The 15,862-nt window shown below is 41.0% G+C and overlaps 1 protein-coding gene across 1 annotated transcript; it reads left to right on the top strand.

Moving 5' to 3' along the window:
* Positions 1 to 1,587: 1,587 nt before the first annotated feature.
* LOC109898912 (KIF-binding protein) lies at positions 1,588 to 11,021 on the top strand. Its single transcript, XM_074933829.1, is given in 12 exon segments — positions 1,588 to 1,603; positions 1,709 to 1,930; positions 8,438 to 8,717; positions 8,888 to 8,987; positions 9,229 to 9,308; positions 9,400 to 9,583; positions 9,730 to 9,823; positions 9,943 to 10,050; positions 10,145 to 10,312; positions 10,315 to 10,506; positions 10,509 to 10,588; positions 10,590 to 11,021. Coding segments are annotated over 12 exon segments (1,956 nt in total).
* Positions 11,022 to 15,862: the final 4,841 nt, after the last annotated feature.

Here is a 15,862-nt window from a genome sequence, read left to right as displayed (position 1 = left end):
AGGCCGTGGTACTTAAAATTGGACACCACCTGGGGCTCTTCCCCTGATACATAGACATCTGTCTCAGGGGCATCAGTTGTTTTCTTTGTAGTGAGTTCTTGTGTAGCTTGTTGTTTACTATTTGCATGCATTTATCACTGTATCATCTGCATACATTGGAACTTCAGACCCTGTAGAGACAGAAGGAAGATCATTAATGTACGAGCTGTACAGTATGGACTTTTGGGGCATGCAAACATTGTAGCTAAAAATGTTTTTTTAAGTTAGTCTTGACTCTTACGCTGATGAGACAGCACCAACTTTTTAAAGGTTTGAGATTTGTTAAACAACAGGATTCTTTCTTCCCAGGATAATTGTATCTAAGGGTAGCACATGTTCAATTAAGTACATATAACCATTGAGGAAGTTTAAAACTAATGATTTGAGAGAGTACAATGGAATTAACTTTTGGGTTTCTGAATCGGGGTAGTATAATGAATGCTGACCAAGTGTTTGTGGGGTTTTTTCTCTGGGAAAATGAGTGTTTCATTGTCTCTCTTTGGAATGTTTCCTGAGGATATAATCTTGGGGAGTGTGAGTGAGATAGAGGGTTTGGTGAGATTTCCATTTGTCTTAGTGCCTCGATATCTTAAAAAAGATTTCCATTTTTCGTAGAAAGTATTTGACGGTTTTTCTTTAATTTGTCTAATATAGTAAGAAACACTTATTTGAGGGATTAGTACGACCTATGACCTTGTCACGCCCTGACCTTAGAGAGCCGTTTAATTTCTCTATTTGGTTGGGTCAGGGTGTGATTTGGGGTGGGCATTCTATGTTGTCTATTGCTTTGGTTTTGGCCGAGTATGGTTCCCAATCAGAGGCAGCTGCCTATCGTTGTCTCCGATTGGGGATCATACTTAGGCAGCCCTTTCCCCCACTTTCTGTTGTGGGATCTTGTCTTTTTGTGTTACATGTGTTTGCACTACTAGCTTTATGTTCATTGAGTTGTTTCTTGTTTTTTGATAGAACATTTAAAATGAAAGGAAAATGTACGCCTACAACGCTGCACCTTGGTCTCATTCTAACGACGAACGTTACAGAAGATCCCAGCACCAACGGACCAAGCAGCGTGTTCAGGAGGACTGGACCTGGGAGGAAATCCTGAAGGGAGCAGGACCCTGGACAAGGGCTGGGGAGTATCGCCGTCCAAAGGAGGAGATGGAGGCAGCGAAAGCGGAACGGCAACATTGAGGAGTTATACCAACAAAGCAAGCACAAGAGGTAGCCCCCCTCTTGGGGGGGGCACGGGGAGATTGGTGGTGTCAGGGTTTAGACCTGAGCCAACTCCCCGTGCTTACCTTGGGGAGCGTGTGACTGGTCAGGCACCGTGTTATGCATTCACAGGCCGGTGTGCTCTGTGCCAGCTCCCCGCATTTGCCGGGCGGAAGTGGGCATCCAGCCAGGACGGGTTGTGCCAGCTCTACACTCGAGACCTCCAGTGCGCCTCCACGGCCCAGTGTATCCGGTGCCTGTTCCACGCACCAGGCTTCCAGTGCATCTACCCAGTCCGGTGAGACCTGTTCTGGTTACACGTACCACGCCTCCATTATGTCTCCCAAGCCTGGTAAGCCCTGTGGCAGCTCCACGCACCTCAGTCTGGTGAGACCTGTTCCGGTTCCATGTACTAGGCCTCCAGTATGTCTCCCCAGCTTGGTAAGCCCTGTGGCAGTCTCCAGCGACGGTCCGCAGTCCAGAGCCAACAGCTACGGTCCACAGTCCAAAGCCTCCAGCGACGGCCCGCAGTCCAAAACCTCCAGCAACGGTCTACAGTCCAGAGCCTCCAGCGACGGTCTGCAGTCCAGAGCCCCCAGCGACGAGCTGCAGTCCGGAGCCTCCAGCGGTGGTTCCCAGTTCAGAGCCTCCGGCGATGATCCACAGTCCAGTTCCTCCGGCAACTATTCACGGTCCGGAGTCTCTGGCGACGATCCACGGTCCGGTTCCACAGAAGCGAAGGGATCCGTGTAGGGAGCGGAGGCTACGTCCCAAACCGGAGCCGCCACCGAGGGTAGATGCCTACCCGGACCCTCCCCTATAGGTTCAGGTTTGCGGCCGGGAGTCCGCACCTTTGGGGGGGGGGGAGGTACTGTCACACCCTGACCTTAGAGAGCCATTTAATTTCTCTATTTGGTTAGGTCAGGGTGTGATTTGGGGTGGGCATTCCATGTTGTCTATTGCTTTGTTTTTGGCCGAGTATGGTTCCCAATCAGAGGCAGCTGTCTATCGTTGTCTCTGATTGGGGATCATACTTAGGCAGCCCTTTTTCCCACTTTCTGTTGAGGGATCATGTCTTTTTGTGTTGCATGTGTTTGCACTACTAGCTTCACGTTCGTTGAGTTGTTTCTTGTTTTTTGGTGGGACATTTAAAATTAAAGGAAAATGTAGGCCTACAACACTGCACCTTGGTCTCATTCTAACGATTAACGTTACAGACCTCTATCATGACTTTCCATTGTGGTTTGATCAGCCTCATTGGGGAGCCATTTGGTTAATGAATTTAAGGTAATTTGTAATACTGATTTGAAGGTCATTTGTGTAATTTATAATTATGATGGAGTTTAAAGTTCTAAGACATATTTGTAATTTGAACCAATGAGAAGAAAGGGCATAGCCTTTGACTAAGGGTAGGCTTCCTTAAGTCTATCTTCCTATGACCAGAAGGGCACAATCATTTTTCCGAGTAGTGATTTGATCCGACTATGTTATTTGAAATCTTTTGATCTGTAGTAGTATTTTTATAAATTACCTAGATACGTTTTATTTTCCCTTATGTAGTTAGCTGTTGTTGTACATAGGTAATATCTTTGTGTGAAATTTAACGCAACATTATATTTTTGTGTTAAATTTAACACAAGAAGGCGGTAAAATTGATATGATAATATTATCGTATATATTTTTTATTGAATAAGGTCATAAAGTTAGTAAGAATAAGTTTTAATTATGGTAGACTTATAATAAGTATTTAGGACATATTTTAAGCCTGAAGGAGTAAGAATAAATGGGGAAAAGATTTTGGTCGTTCAGCTTCCGCACATTAGACAGTGGAAAGACTGTCTGCTCCATTGGTTATAAAACATAAGATGTCGGGAAGGCAGTCATGCATTCCAGTCCTTAACTCCAGGTTATGTCCAGTTAATCTGTTGAGAAGAGATAGTTGAATGTGGCCATCACCCCCACAGAAAGCCTGAGGCCATAAAAGAGATTACTCCCACCTTTGAGGACTTGGTAGAGGGGGTGTAATTAGAGAAAGAGATGCACAGTGCAATTCTCCAAGGTTTTGGCAAAGAAAGCAGACCCAGTTGAGAATTCTGCCACAGAGGTATGGTAAATACCTCTGGGAAACCTATTACACATGCTCAGTTGATTTTTAATCTATTAGATGCTGTACTTTTGGCAGAAAAGTGAGCTATTTGTAAGTGTGAGGCTCATAATAAAGGAACAGTATCAGCCTACCTAAGTCACTGTTTAGATATGCAGCAATATTGACACATGGGCAGAGCCATGTGTCAACAGGGAGGAAGGATGGTGGAGCAGGGGGTAGAGCAGGTTAGGAAACACTGCAGGTTAGGAAAGACTTTGTGGCCTATGGGATAACGAACTACTTAAAAAACATTTTTTTTATAATAGATAAATATAGCAAATGGGTAGAAGCGTTCCCAACTTACTTGGCGGACACGATTATGGTGGCTAAAATATTAGGTCCAGATATTATCCCTAGAGTTGGTTTACTAGGATCTATTTCTCTAAACAATTGATTACATTTAAGCTAATCAGGTAGACCATATAGAATACCAGAGTTAGAGAGACCAGAACAGGTAGACATAGAAATAGAAAGATATACTAGCAGAACACATGAGAAGACTGTTTGTTAACCAAACCTGTATGTCCAAGATTTTGTGACCAACAGGTGAATTACAGGAGAAAGTGATTCACTCAATCCAACCAGGAGACTGGGTGTGGATCCAGTCCCTGAGGAGAAAAGACTGGAAGCAGCCCCGTTGGGTAGGCCCTTACCAGGTTCTGTTAACCACAGCCTTTGCCATTAGAATAGCTGAGAGAGTCACTTGGGTCCACGTTACCCACTGCAAGAAGGTATGTACACATACTGTATAAGCACTGCTGATCACACACAGAGTTAGCAGAAGAACCGAGAACCAACAGGGTCCGGGGGTTACCTCCTTAACGAAGATTCCCTATCCCGACCGTTCATCACTGTGTGTGCTCCTAGAAGTGTGAGTATGGGGTGGTACCTAGCAGACCGACTAAGGGCAGGAGAGGGTTGGTGGTTTTGGGGAATATTAGGGACTGCATCATAGTCTTGGTAATCTTTCTGATACATTCAGATCCACCACCTTCCGGTACTAATTATATGATTCTGTTGTCATTGATAAGAAGTAAAAGACAAAAAATATAAAATACTGACCATCAAGGATGAGTGACTTACAGAATAAGGAGGCAAAGAAGGTCAAGATGTAGGATCTAAGATAAACAGTAAACAATTTCCTCGGAAAGCAAATAACTTCACAGGGATTGGGTTGGCCTGATTGAAGTACTCGGCCAACCCACCTCGGTTCACTTTAACTCTTGATAAGTACCAGTGTTATAGATACAAGAAGGGCACCGAGAACTTAGGTGATTTTAATGGCTGTAAGGCAATTGTTAATGTGACTGACTTAGGTTTGGAAGTACAGGTGAAAATTCTTAACCTCATAGGACCTATAACTGATGTATGGTGGGCTTGTACCAGCAAAGGACGCATACGATAGACGCTACCAAAAGGGTGGTTAGGAACTGGTGGTATTGGTCCAACCAGTTCGAGTTAGTCATCAGAGGCCAGTTATAGGAGGCAAAAGTAGGCACAGGAGGAGTTTTTAATAACACAGCTCCAGATGGATCAGTGACCAAGGCCCTGGCTGGTTTAAGGCTCTTGAAGCTAGGGGGCACTATTTTTATGTTTGGAAAAATAACATTCCCAAAGTAAACGGCCTATTTCTCAGGACCAAATGTTAGAATATGCATATAATTTACAGATTAGGATAGAAAACACACTAAAGTTTCCAAAACTGTCAAAATATTGTCTGTGAGTATAACAGAACTGATATTGCAGGCGAAACCCTGAGAAAAATCAAACCAGGAAGTGGCTTATATTTTGAAAACTCCATGTTCCATAGCCTCCCATTGCTCCATTTAAAGGGATATCAGATACCAGATTCCTTTTCCCATCGCTTCCTCAAGGTGTCAACAGTCTTCAGACATAGTTTCAGGCTTTTATTTTGAAAAATGAGCCAGAGCGATAACATCGTGTCAAGTGGTCACATGAGTTTTGCTCGCGCAACAGAGTTTGGATAGGTATTGCTTTTCCCTCTCCTACTGTGAAAGACATTTGCGGTTGATATATTATTGATTATATATTTTAAAAACAACCTGAGGATTGATTATAAAAAAGGTTTGACATGTTTCTGTGGACATTACGGATATTATTTGGAATTTGTCTGCGTTGTCGTGACCACTCTTTCCTGTGGATTTCTGAACATAATGTGCCAAACAAACTGAGGTATTTTGGATATAAAAATAATCTTTATGGAACAAAAGGAACATTTGTTGTGTAATTGGGAGTCTCGTATGTGAAAACATCCGAAGATCATCAAGGTAAACGATTAATTTGATTGCTTTTCTGATTTTCAAGACCAAGCTACCTGATGCTAAGTGTACTTAATGTTTTGTAATGCGATCGATAAACTTACACAAACGCTTGGATTGCTTTCGCTGTAAAACATAATTTCAAAATCTGAAATGGCAGGTGGATTAACAAAAGGCTAAACTGTGTTTTGCAATATTGCACTTGTGATTTCATGAATATGAATATTTTTAGTAATATTATTTGACTGAAGCGCTATACTATTCAGAGGTTGCTGATGACAATTTTCCCGCGTAACCTCTTGAACCTCTGGGGGCAGTATTTCATTTTTGGATGAAAAACGTTCCCGTTTTAAACAAGATATTTTGTCACGAAAAGATGCTCGACTATGCATATAATTGACAGCTTTGGAAAGAAAACACTCTGACGTTTCCAAAACTGCAAAGATATTGTCTGTGAGTGCCACAGAACTAATGCTACAGGCGAAACCAAGATGAAATTTCATACAGGAAGTGAGCCAGATTTTTGAGGCACTGTGTTCCAATGTCTCCTTATATGGCTGTGAATGCGCAAGGAGAGAGCCTACACTTTCTGTCGTTTCCCCAAGGTGTTTGCAGCATTGTGACGTATTTGTAGGCATATCATTGGAAAATTGACCATAAGAGACTACATCTACCAGGTGTCCGCTCGGTGTCCTCCGTCGAAACTATTGCGTAATCTCCAGGTGCGTGCATGTTTCCATTTTGAACAGAGGAGAAATCAAACTGCCACGAGTGACTTATCATCGAATAGATATGTGAAAAACATCTTGAGGATTGATTGATTCTAAACAACGTTTGCCATGTTTCTGTCGATATTATGGAGTTAATTTGGAAAAAAGTTTGCATAGTAATGACTGAATTTTCGGGGGGTTTTCTCAGCCAAACCTGATGAACAAAACGGAGCGATTTCTCCTACACAAATAATCTTTTTGGAAAAATTGAACATTTGCTATCTATTTTTTTTAAATCTGAGATGACAGTGTTGTTCACAAAAGGCTAAGTTTGTGAGCCAATATATTTATTTCATTTCATTTGCGATTTTCATGAATAGTTATTAACGTTGCGTTATGGTAATGAGATTGAGGCTATATTTACGCTCCCGGATATGGGTTTTTTTCTTAGCCAAACGTGATGAACAAAATGGAGCGATTTCTCCTACACAAATAATATTTTGGGAAAAAGTAAACATTTGCTATCTAACTGACAGTCTCCTCATTGAAAACATCCGAAGTTCTTCAAAGGTAAATGATTTTATTTGAATGCTTTTCTTGTTTTTGTGAAAATGTTGCCTGCTGAATGCTAGGCTTAATGCTATGCTAGCTATCAATACTCTTACACAAATGCTTGTGTAGCTATGGTTGAAAAGCATTTTTTGAAAATCTGAGATGACAGTGTTGTTAACAAAAGGCTAAGCTTGTGAGCCAATATATTTATTTCATTCCATTTGCGATTTTCATGAATAGTTATAGTAATGAGCTTGAGGCTATAATTACGCTCCCGGATACGGGTTTGCTCGTCGCAACAGGTTAAGGGATGGGTAGCATCAAGAAGTTATCCACATTAGCTCATGAGTTAACAGAGAACTCTGGGGTGGATACCTCCCTGACTGGGTGGTTCGATAGTATGTTTGGAAAATGGAAAGATTTTGTAATTACCGTATTCTGGGCTGCTTTCACCTGTATGAGTGTGTTGGTGTTGTGTGGATGCTGTTTGATCCCATGTGTGAGAGGTTTCAATCACCAGGACTCTAGAGAGGTCGATGACGCAACAAATTATGAGGTATGGACCGATTCCGAGCTCCGACCAGTGGGATGACTACTTCATGCCTCCAGGCCTAGTAGATGGCTCCGTTTCTATCAACCACAAGGAGCCCATGTTGTATGACACTATCTTCAATGTTTAGACAGACTGTTCATTTAATGAAAATTATAATGAAAATCCTAAAAAGAAGAGTTATAATGGGATATAGGCATAGAACAGTCATTGATGAGAATCTGATGTAAATACATGTATTGGTTTTGTTTGCTTTTGTGTAACATTTATGATTCCATATGACGGTTGACGCATCTGTGTGTAATATTTAGTCAAAGGGTGGATTGATAAGGGAATTTATATGTTTACGGTAATGACTCAAGAATTCCACCCTGAAACGTAATTATTTTATTATGTAACACGTATAAGAATAATTGGGCTAACTTAATTATTCGCCTATGTAAAATGTATTAAGAATAATTAGACAAAAGTCCTATAAGATTTGGTTGAGACAAGTAAGGGAGAGAAATGTGTGTGTGACTAAAGAAAACACAGAGGACAGTTAAACTAATCTCGGGAGGGAGGGAACGGTATTATTATTATGCGATTAAACTGATTAATCATGTAACTGTAATTAACTAGGAAGTCGGGGCACCAAGTAAAATATTCCGATTACAAAGTTATAATTTTCCTAATATAACTTTTCAGATATTTTCATATCTGATCAATAGTCTTCTGATTAATGAATTCTTCTTTAGCTCACGTTAGTCTCATTCCAAACGTCGTAAATTGTTGGTTATCTGCACGAACCCAGTCTTCACTATGAGTCATCCATACATGAATTGTCTTAAATCATTTATTTATTAACTAAATAAACAATCACAGAAGTGCACACACAAACAAAATATGGTTACAAGAAATGATAGGGGAATGTGCCCTAGTGGGCTAAACTGGCATGGCGGCTTGTTAGACAAAAGGGGACACGAGAACGTCAATGATGAAGCAGACCAGCGCCCGACAGATCAGCCTGTTGACCGAGGAAGTGAGGAGAGCTTTGGGAGAGGCCACTGTGGAGACTCCCCAGACGGATCAAGAGCAGCTAAACTCGGGACGGTGGAGTATTATCTTGGTGTAAACCACGTTGAAACAGAAGAGCTGTCTGCTGGAGAGGAACATTTTATGAATTGCATGACATTGCAGGAAAAGTGGAGCATATTACCAGAGAACATGTCTTTGTTCAACCAAGTCAGGGTAATGACAGCTAAAACTTATGTTGGCCTTCATTAAGCATGCAACTAGCAGTCCAGTGCATAAAATTAGCCTAATCCATGCACACACATTGGCATTGGCTAAAGATAATGAATATAATGAAGTAGTCAAATGTTGTGGACTGACATATATATATATATATTTTTTTTTTGAATCAACTGGGCATTCTGTGGGCTGGTGGGGATGACATTGAGAGAACCCAAGGATTTTTGGAAACTGCAGAAACAATGTATATTTGTTACATGAAAGAGGTAGGCATGAGACTGTCTATGTGCAATTTGCCTACATTATCATTTTCTTTCTGGGGGAAGAGCAAGCAGCAGCATCATCAATATCATCATCAGGCCTTATCATCTGTCATCTGGATGGCCAGCTGCGGTGCATTCTATATGGTTTACTGTCTTGGCAGACTGAGTCCTATGGCATCTGTTTAAATGTGATCTTGACAATTCAGAGTGGATAATCTATTGTTTTTTTTTCACAACATCGGATGATGGGCAACCCCCAATGGACCTCACTGAGTTCTTTGTGGCAGAGGAAGATGCATTACCACAACAGGAGAGGATAAAGAGGTAGGGAAGTCATTCTTGTGTAGAGTCTTTCATAAATGACAGAGAGAAGTGACGTTGTTCTTTTAACTAACTTTACACTCTCTTCAAACAGATTTGAAATGGCCTACACCCATACACTGTACTATCTTGCACAAATGTACAATAACTTGGAGCTGTATGAGAAAGCTGGGGGCTACTGACACAGCACTCTTCAGAGACAGCTGGAATTCAACCAGTTCATTCCTCTGGAATGGGCCATGAACGCTGCCACGTTATCGCAATATTACATCACCAAGGTAAATTATAAACTGTATGTAATCTCTTCATCAAGATGAATTACTTATCATTTATTTACAGTGCGTAAATGACTTGATTTCTTTATAATGATATTTCTATAGATTAATCTAACACATCTTTCTCTTCCCTCTACTTTGTCTGCCAGACCCTCTACATGGAGGGCAGGCACTGTCTATCTGCTGCCATTGTCATAGCAGGCCTAGCTGGAGAGGTCCCCTCAGAAGCCGCTGCCCAGGTGAGTAAGTTCTCACTCTAAAGTCATATACTCAGCCTTGACTGTATATGTTCATTCTGAAATGTTTGTATGTTATCAATCATTCTGTACTCATTAACACACATCTCAAACCTTTGTGTTTAGGTGAAGATGAGGCTGAGAAATGAGACCAACCTAGACAGAAGAGAGCCGAAATTGCAAGGTGTTGGATAAAATACTGTCTTAATTTGTTGCAAGATGCGAAGAACTTCTCGAGACAATTTCAACATCTTCAAACAATATGTAATTTCGTAGATGATTAGCCTATATTGTGAGACAACATCTAATTTGTATGCCTGCTGCTCTGTACAGGACAACATTGGAGAGCTAAAGGTGGATTGACAGGCGGAGCTGAGAGCGACACAGCTACAAGAGGAGGAGGAGGAGGAGAAAGAGAGAGGAAGGAAGAGTGCTGTTCTGTTTGGTTCCATTGACACCTTTGACTCCATATTATGACTCCACACCTTTGACTCCACTCCGTCAACTTTGAGGATGCCTGCGCCATCTTTCTGGTTGGCCAGGCCTACGTAAACCAAGCTAAGGAGTACTTTGAGATGGACGGCCAGGTCACAGATCACATTGAGATTCTGCAGGACCACAGCACTCTCTTCAAGGCCCTGGCATTCTTTGAGGAGGACCTGGAGCGGCACTGCAAGATGCACAAGCTGCGGTGATGGAGCCCATCTGCAAAGACCTGAACGCCCAGTACTACCTCCTCATCTGCCGCCAGCTGCAGTTTGAGCTGGCCGAGGACCTACTACGAGATGATGGATCTGAAGCTGGCCATGGCCAACAAGCAAGACGACCTGGACGTGCACACGGTTAAGAAGTTTAACCACCTCTGCTCCTCCTCCACCAAGTTCTACCAGATGTTCCTCGACTGAGTCCGCTCACCAGAGGGCAAGTGGCCGGATAAATTGGAGGACGGGGTACTGAGGCCGGTCCTTGTGGTTAAGTTCCGGGTGGCTCATCTCCACAGCAGGCTGATCTCGACCAGCACAACCATTCAGCTGGAGAACCTGAACCGCTCCCTGGAGTGCTACAACTTTGTGGTCCAGTACTTCAAGGACAACCCAGAGGCCAAAATCGCCATCGAGACAGAGCTGGAACTGAGCGAAGAGATGGCCAGCCTTCTGCCCCTCAAGATCAACCGACTCAAGGCAAAGTTGGCCTCCTCTAACTGAATCTGAATGTGCCCTAAACTCCACACTACAAAGCCTGGTTAAACACCCCTATCATATATTAAATGTCATTCTCCTCAATCCCCATTTGATGTTCTACCATGAAATGCTTAAGAGCCCCTTTCCAATAATGCAGAGTTAAAAAGTAAATGTAGCTTAGCAAAAAAAGTAACACAATAAAATAATAACGATGCTATATACAGTGCCTTGCGAAAGTATTCGGCCCCCTTGAACTTCGCGACCTTTTGCCATGCTTCAAACATAAAGATACAAAACTGTATTTCTTGTGAAGAATCAACAACAAGTGGGACACAATCATGAAGTGGAACGACATTTATTGGATATTTCAAACTTTTTTAACAAATCAAAAACTGAAAAATTGGGCGTGCAAAATTATTCAGCCCCCTTAAGTTAATACTTTGTAGTGCCACCTTTTGCTGTGATTACAGCTGTAAGTCGCTTGGGGTATGTCTCTATCAGTTTTGCACATCGAGAGACTGACATTTTTTCCCATTCCTCCTTGCAAAACAGCTCGAGCTCAGTGAGGTTGGATGGAGAGCATTTGTGAACAGCAGTTTTCAGTTCTTTCCACAGATTCTCGATTGGATTCAGGTCTGGACTTTGACTTGGTCATTCTAACACCTGGATATGTTTATTTTTGTAGATTTTGCTTTATGTTTTGGATCATTGTCTTGTTGGAAGACCAATCTCCGTCCCAGTCTCAGGTCTTTTGCAGACTCCATCAGGTTTTCTTCCAGAATGGTCCTGTATTTGGCTCCATCCATCTTCCCATCAATTTTAACCATCTTCCCTGTCCCTGCTGAAGAAAAGCAGGCCCAAACCATGATGCTGCCACCACCATGTTTGACAGTGGGGAGGTGTGTTCAGGGTGATGAGCTGTGTTGCTTTTACGCCAAACATAATGTTTTGCATTGTTGCCAAAAGGTAAAATTTTGGTTTCATCTGACCAGAGCACCTTCTTCCACATGTTTGGTGTGTCTCCCAGGTGGCTTGTGGCAAACTTTAAATGACACTTTTTATGGATATCTTTAAGAAATGGCTTTCTTCTTGCCACTCTTCCATAAAGGCCAGATTTGTGCAATATACGACTGATTGTTGTCCTATGGACAGAGTCTCCCACCTCAGCTGTAGATCTCTGCAGTTCATCCAGAGTGATCATGGGCCTCTTGGCTGCATCTCTGATCAGTCTTCTCCTTGTATGAGCTGAAAGTTTAGAGGGACGGCCAGGTCTTGGTAGATTTGCAGTGGTCTGATACTCCTTCCATTTCAATATTATCGCTTGCACAGTGCTCCTTGGGATGTTTAAAGCTTGGGAAATCTTTTTGTATCCAAATCCGGCTTTAAACTTCTTCACAACAGTATCTCGGACCTGCCTGGTGTGTTCCTTGTTCTTCATGATGCTCTCTGCGCTTTTAACGGACCTCTGAGACTATCACAGTGCAGGTGCATTTATACGGAGACTTGATTACACACAGGTGGATTGTATTTATCATCATTAGTCATTTAGGTCAACATTGGATCATTCAGAGATCCTCACTGAACTTCTGGAAAGAGTTTGCTGCACTGAAAGTAAAGGGGCTGAATAATTTTGCACGCCCAATTTTTCAGTTTTTGATTTGTTAAAAAAGTTTGAAATATCCAATAAATGTCGTTCCACTTCATGATTGTGTCCCACTTGTTGTTGATTCTTCACAAAAAAATACAGTTTTATATCTTTATGTTTGAAGCCTGAAATGTGGCAAAAGGTCGCAAAGTTCAAGGGGGCCGAATACTTTCGCAAGGCACTGTACAAAGAGTAACTATACCAAGTCAATGTGCATGGGTATGAGGTAATATGCACATGTAGGTAGGGGTAAAAGTGACTAGGCAATCAGGATAAATAATAAACAGTAGCAGCAGTGTGTGTGAAAGTGTGTGTTGTGTGTGTGTGTGAGTGTGTTGGAGTGTCAGTGTAGTGTGTGTGGGTTGAGTCCAGTGAGTGTACATAGAGCCCAGTGCCAGAATGTCAGTGCAAATAGTCCCCAATTAGGTTGGTTATGACGATCTGTTTCTGTTCTTGACAGCAAGTGACAATTGTGTTTTTAATACAGTATCAAATCGTATCTATGTATTAAAGTTCCAAGCAGATTTGTTGCTGCAACAGAACGGTCAGTGTGGCCCACGAAACTGAAGAGGGTGCTGTTACTCATCAAATGGCTTCTAGGTCATAAAATCCATAGGCAGATAATAAAGTGGAAGTTATTTATTTCTCTAGCTACTTACTTATTTTAGTAGTTCTACAAGAACTTTACTTCATTGTCAGTACTATACTAATGAGAAACATAAATATATCCAATGCTCCCAGGCAAGTATAGCTATAGATGTTTTACCCTATCATAACCCCAAATCTAAGACTCTTCCGGTGTCTTGAGTGTTTGTAAACAAACAACATATATATTTAAAATGGATTCAAAACATATTATGGATGTCCTTGCGTCCATAGCTGTCGTTGCGTCCATGAATTTGAGTGTGGTTACATTTTCTAAGCCCCATCCCTCAGTTTACCAAACAAAGTGGTAGGGTCAGGCTGTTAAAATAACAGATTGTGCCTTCGTTGGAAATGACCCTTATGATATGTGTATTAGCAGATGTGACTATGACTAGTATGTATCACTTCATCTTTTCCTCTGATAACCCCCCCCCTCCTCCCCTTGTCATACACACACATCCTTAGCTCTCAGTTACAAAGTAGTAGATTATGTTTAGATGAACAAGCCTTCACTGTGTTGATAGTTGAAAATAAAAACATCTGATAAGCTTCATTTATTGATCTATCTACTAGTTCCTCACAGACAAGTTACCAGGATGACATTTTGTTTGGCAGGTCATTATGCAATGTCAGTCTATTGGTAATCAGTTTTTAAAAAATCCTAATCACTACAGGATACTGCAGAAACGTACCTTTATCTTAGTTCCCCTTTGAAAGGCTCACAAATGCTTCATGTAAATTATTATTTATTTTATTTTATAAAGGAAACATTTTATTGTAACATTCACACAAAAATGTAATACATTTCTTAAATAAGAAAATATTGCCATTGATAAATGGACCCTAAAACAGCTTAGACAGACTTAGATGTACATAATTGTAACTTTCAGGTCCTGTGAGTAGTTAATTACAGACCTTTATTGTTTCAATTTTAAGAGGCATATATGTGTATCTGTGCCAAGATGTATTACCACTTCAGCTCTAAATATACTTTGACTGCAAAACCATCCGAATGTGAATTCTCTAGAGTGACACGTAAACAGAGCTGTGGATAGCATTTAGCTCGTCTTGGTATGACTTGGCAGTAAGATGAAACCTCAGCCTGACAATGACAGTGCAGTCTTCAAAACCCCAATGAAGAGGTATTTTCCTTTCTCTGTGTGTGCTAAAGAGAGATTACAGACCGCAATGACAGCTGACGAGCCTGCCTGTTATTTTATAAACATTCCAAAATAGTAGCTAATACTTATTTTTATTAAAGCAAAAGCTGGTTTCAGTGGCAAGGTGGAGAATCATTATTTTTGTGGGTCAAAAATGTGAATTTCATATATTTTACTAAACAAAAATGGTGTCCACAATAACAACAATATTATAATTGAAACATACTTTCTCACTGCCCTAGAAAAAATTACTGGTTTAAGACATTTAATTTACTAGGTCATCAAACTGCAAATATAACACTTCCACTTTGGCTCAGCTAGGTTATTTTACTCCCACTGATATTTGAGACAGACCGGCAGCAAATAATTTAGATGACCTCATTCACTGCAGTTTTAATGGTATTATCGCTAGGAACTTGTCTAAGCAGAAAATAAAATGTCTCAAATATCTACCCTTTTCCAGAAAATCTTCTGTTTGCATAAGTGCTCATCATAATGGGATGGTTTCCTGCAGACACAGATTTAGCCTAGTCCTGGACAACTATTTTCTTTTAATGGATATTATCCATTGAGCTGGCTTTTTATTCCAGATGAGGATTGATCTGAAAAACGGCATGAGTTCAAGTAACATAAACAAACACTTGATGATCAGTCATAAAATGTATAGTGGTATTAGTAAAGTTAGTCCAATAGTTGAAATTTCCCAAGAAATGTGTTTTCATGGGATATGTGGTTGAAGGGTAAAGTATAATGGAACCCTAATGAAAATTGAGGAGATTCCCACATCTGGATGAATGTAACCTTTATTCTGATATTCAGGTAGCAACAGGAAGATGGAGATAAATATGAAGCAGACATAAGGGGGTGGAAGACCAGACAGCATACTCAACACAAGGAGGGGATGATGCATGGCATCTGCAGATGCAGTTGAAACAGTTCAGGAGAGAGAGAGAGTCTGGATTATCAGATGACTGCTTAGAAGAAATTAGAGGATTCTAATGTAAAGGTCTCCAGTGCAATCTTCTCTGAAGAGGACAGTTTGGCAGAGGTTTATGTTTAGACCCATAAGAACAGTTGCAGTCAAATATATTAGCACCTTAGCACAATTCACAAATTTTAAAATAAGTTGAAATTGAAAAATCTTTGTCTTAACACATTTATTTGTTTGATTTACAACTGCACAGGACCAAGAAAACAAATCTAATCTGAAATTGAGATTTTATAAAGTTATGAGTTGCAGTAGTGGCGTTGGATGTCTCAATGAAAGGATTGAAATGTAATTTTCTGAGAAAAGATCAAATCCTGTATCATCTCACAGATGTGCATCAGCTGAAAACAAGCGTTCATACACATCCACATCACCCTTTCAAAATAAGAATTTCAAGAGAACAATTAACATGAAAGAGATCAATCAT

The sequence above is a fragment of the Oncorhynchus kisutch genome, linkage group LG11, assembly GCF_002021735.2.
Source record: "Oncorhynchus kisutch isolate 150728-3 linkage group LG11, Okis_V2, whole genome shotgun sequence".
Taxonomy (NCBI): Eukaryota; Metazoa; Chordata; class Actinopteri; order Salmoniformes; family Salmonidae; genus Oncorhynchus; species Oncorhynchus kisutch.
Note: the sequence above shows the minus strand (reverse complement) of the source record. Positions and strands in the feature narration are given on the sequence as shown.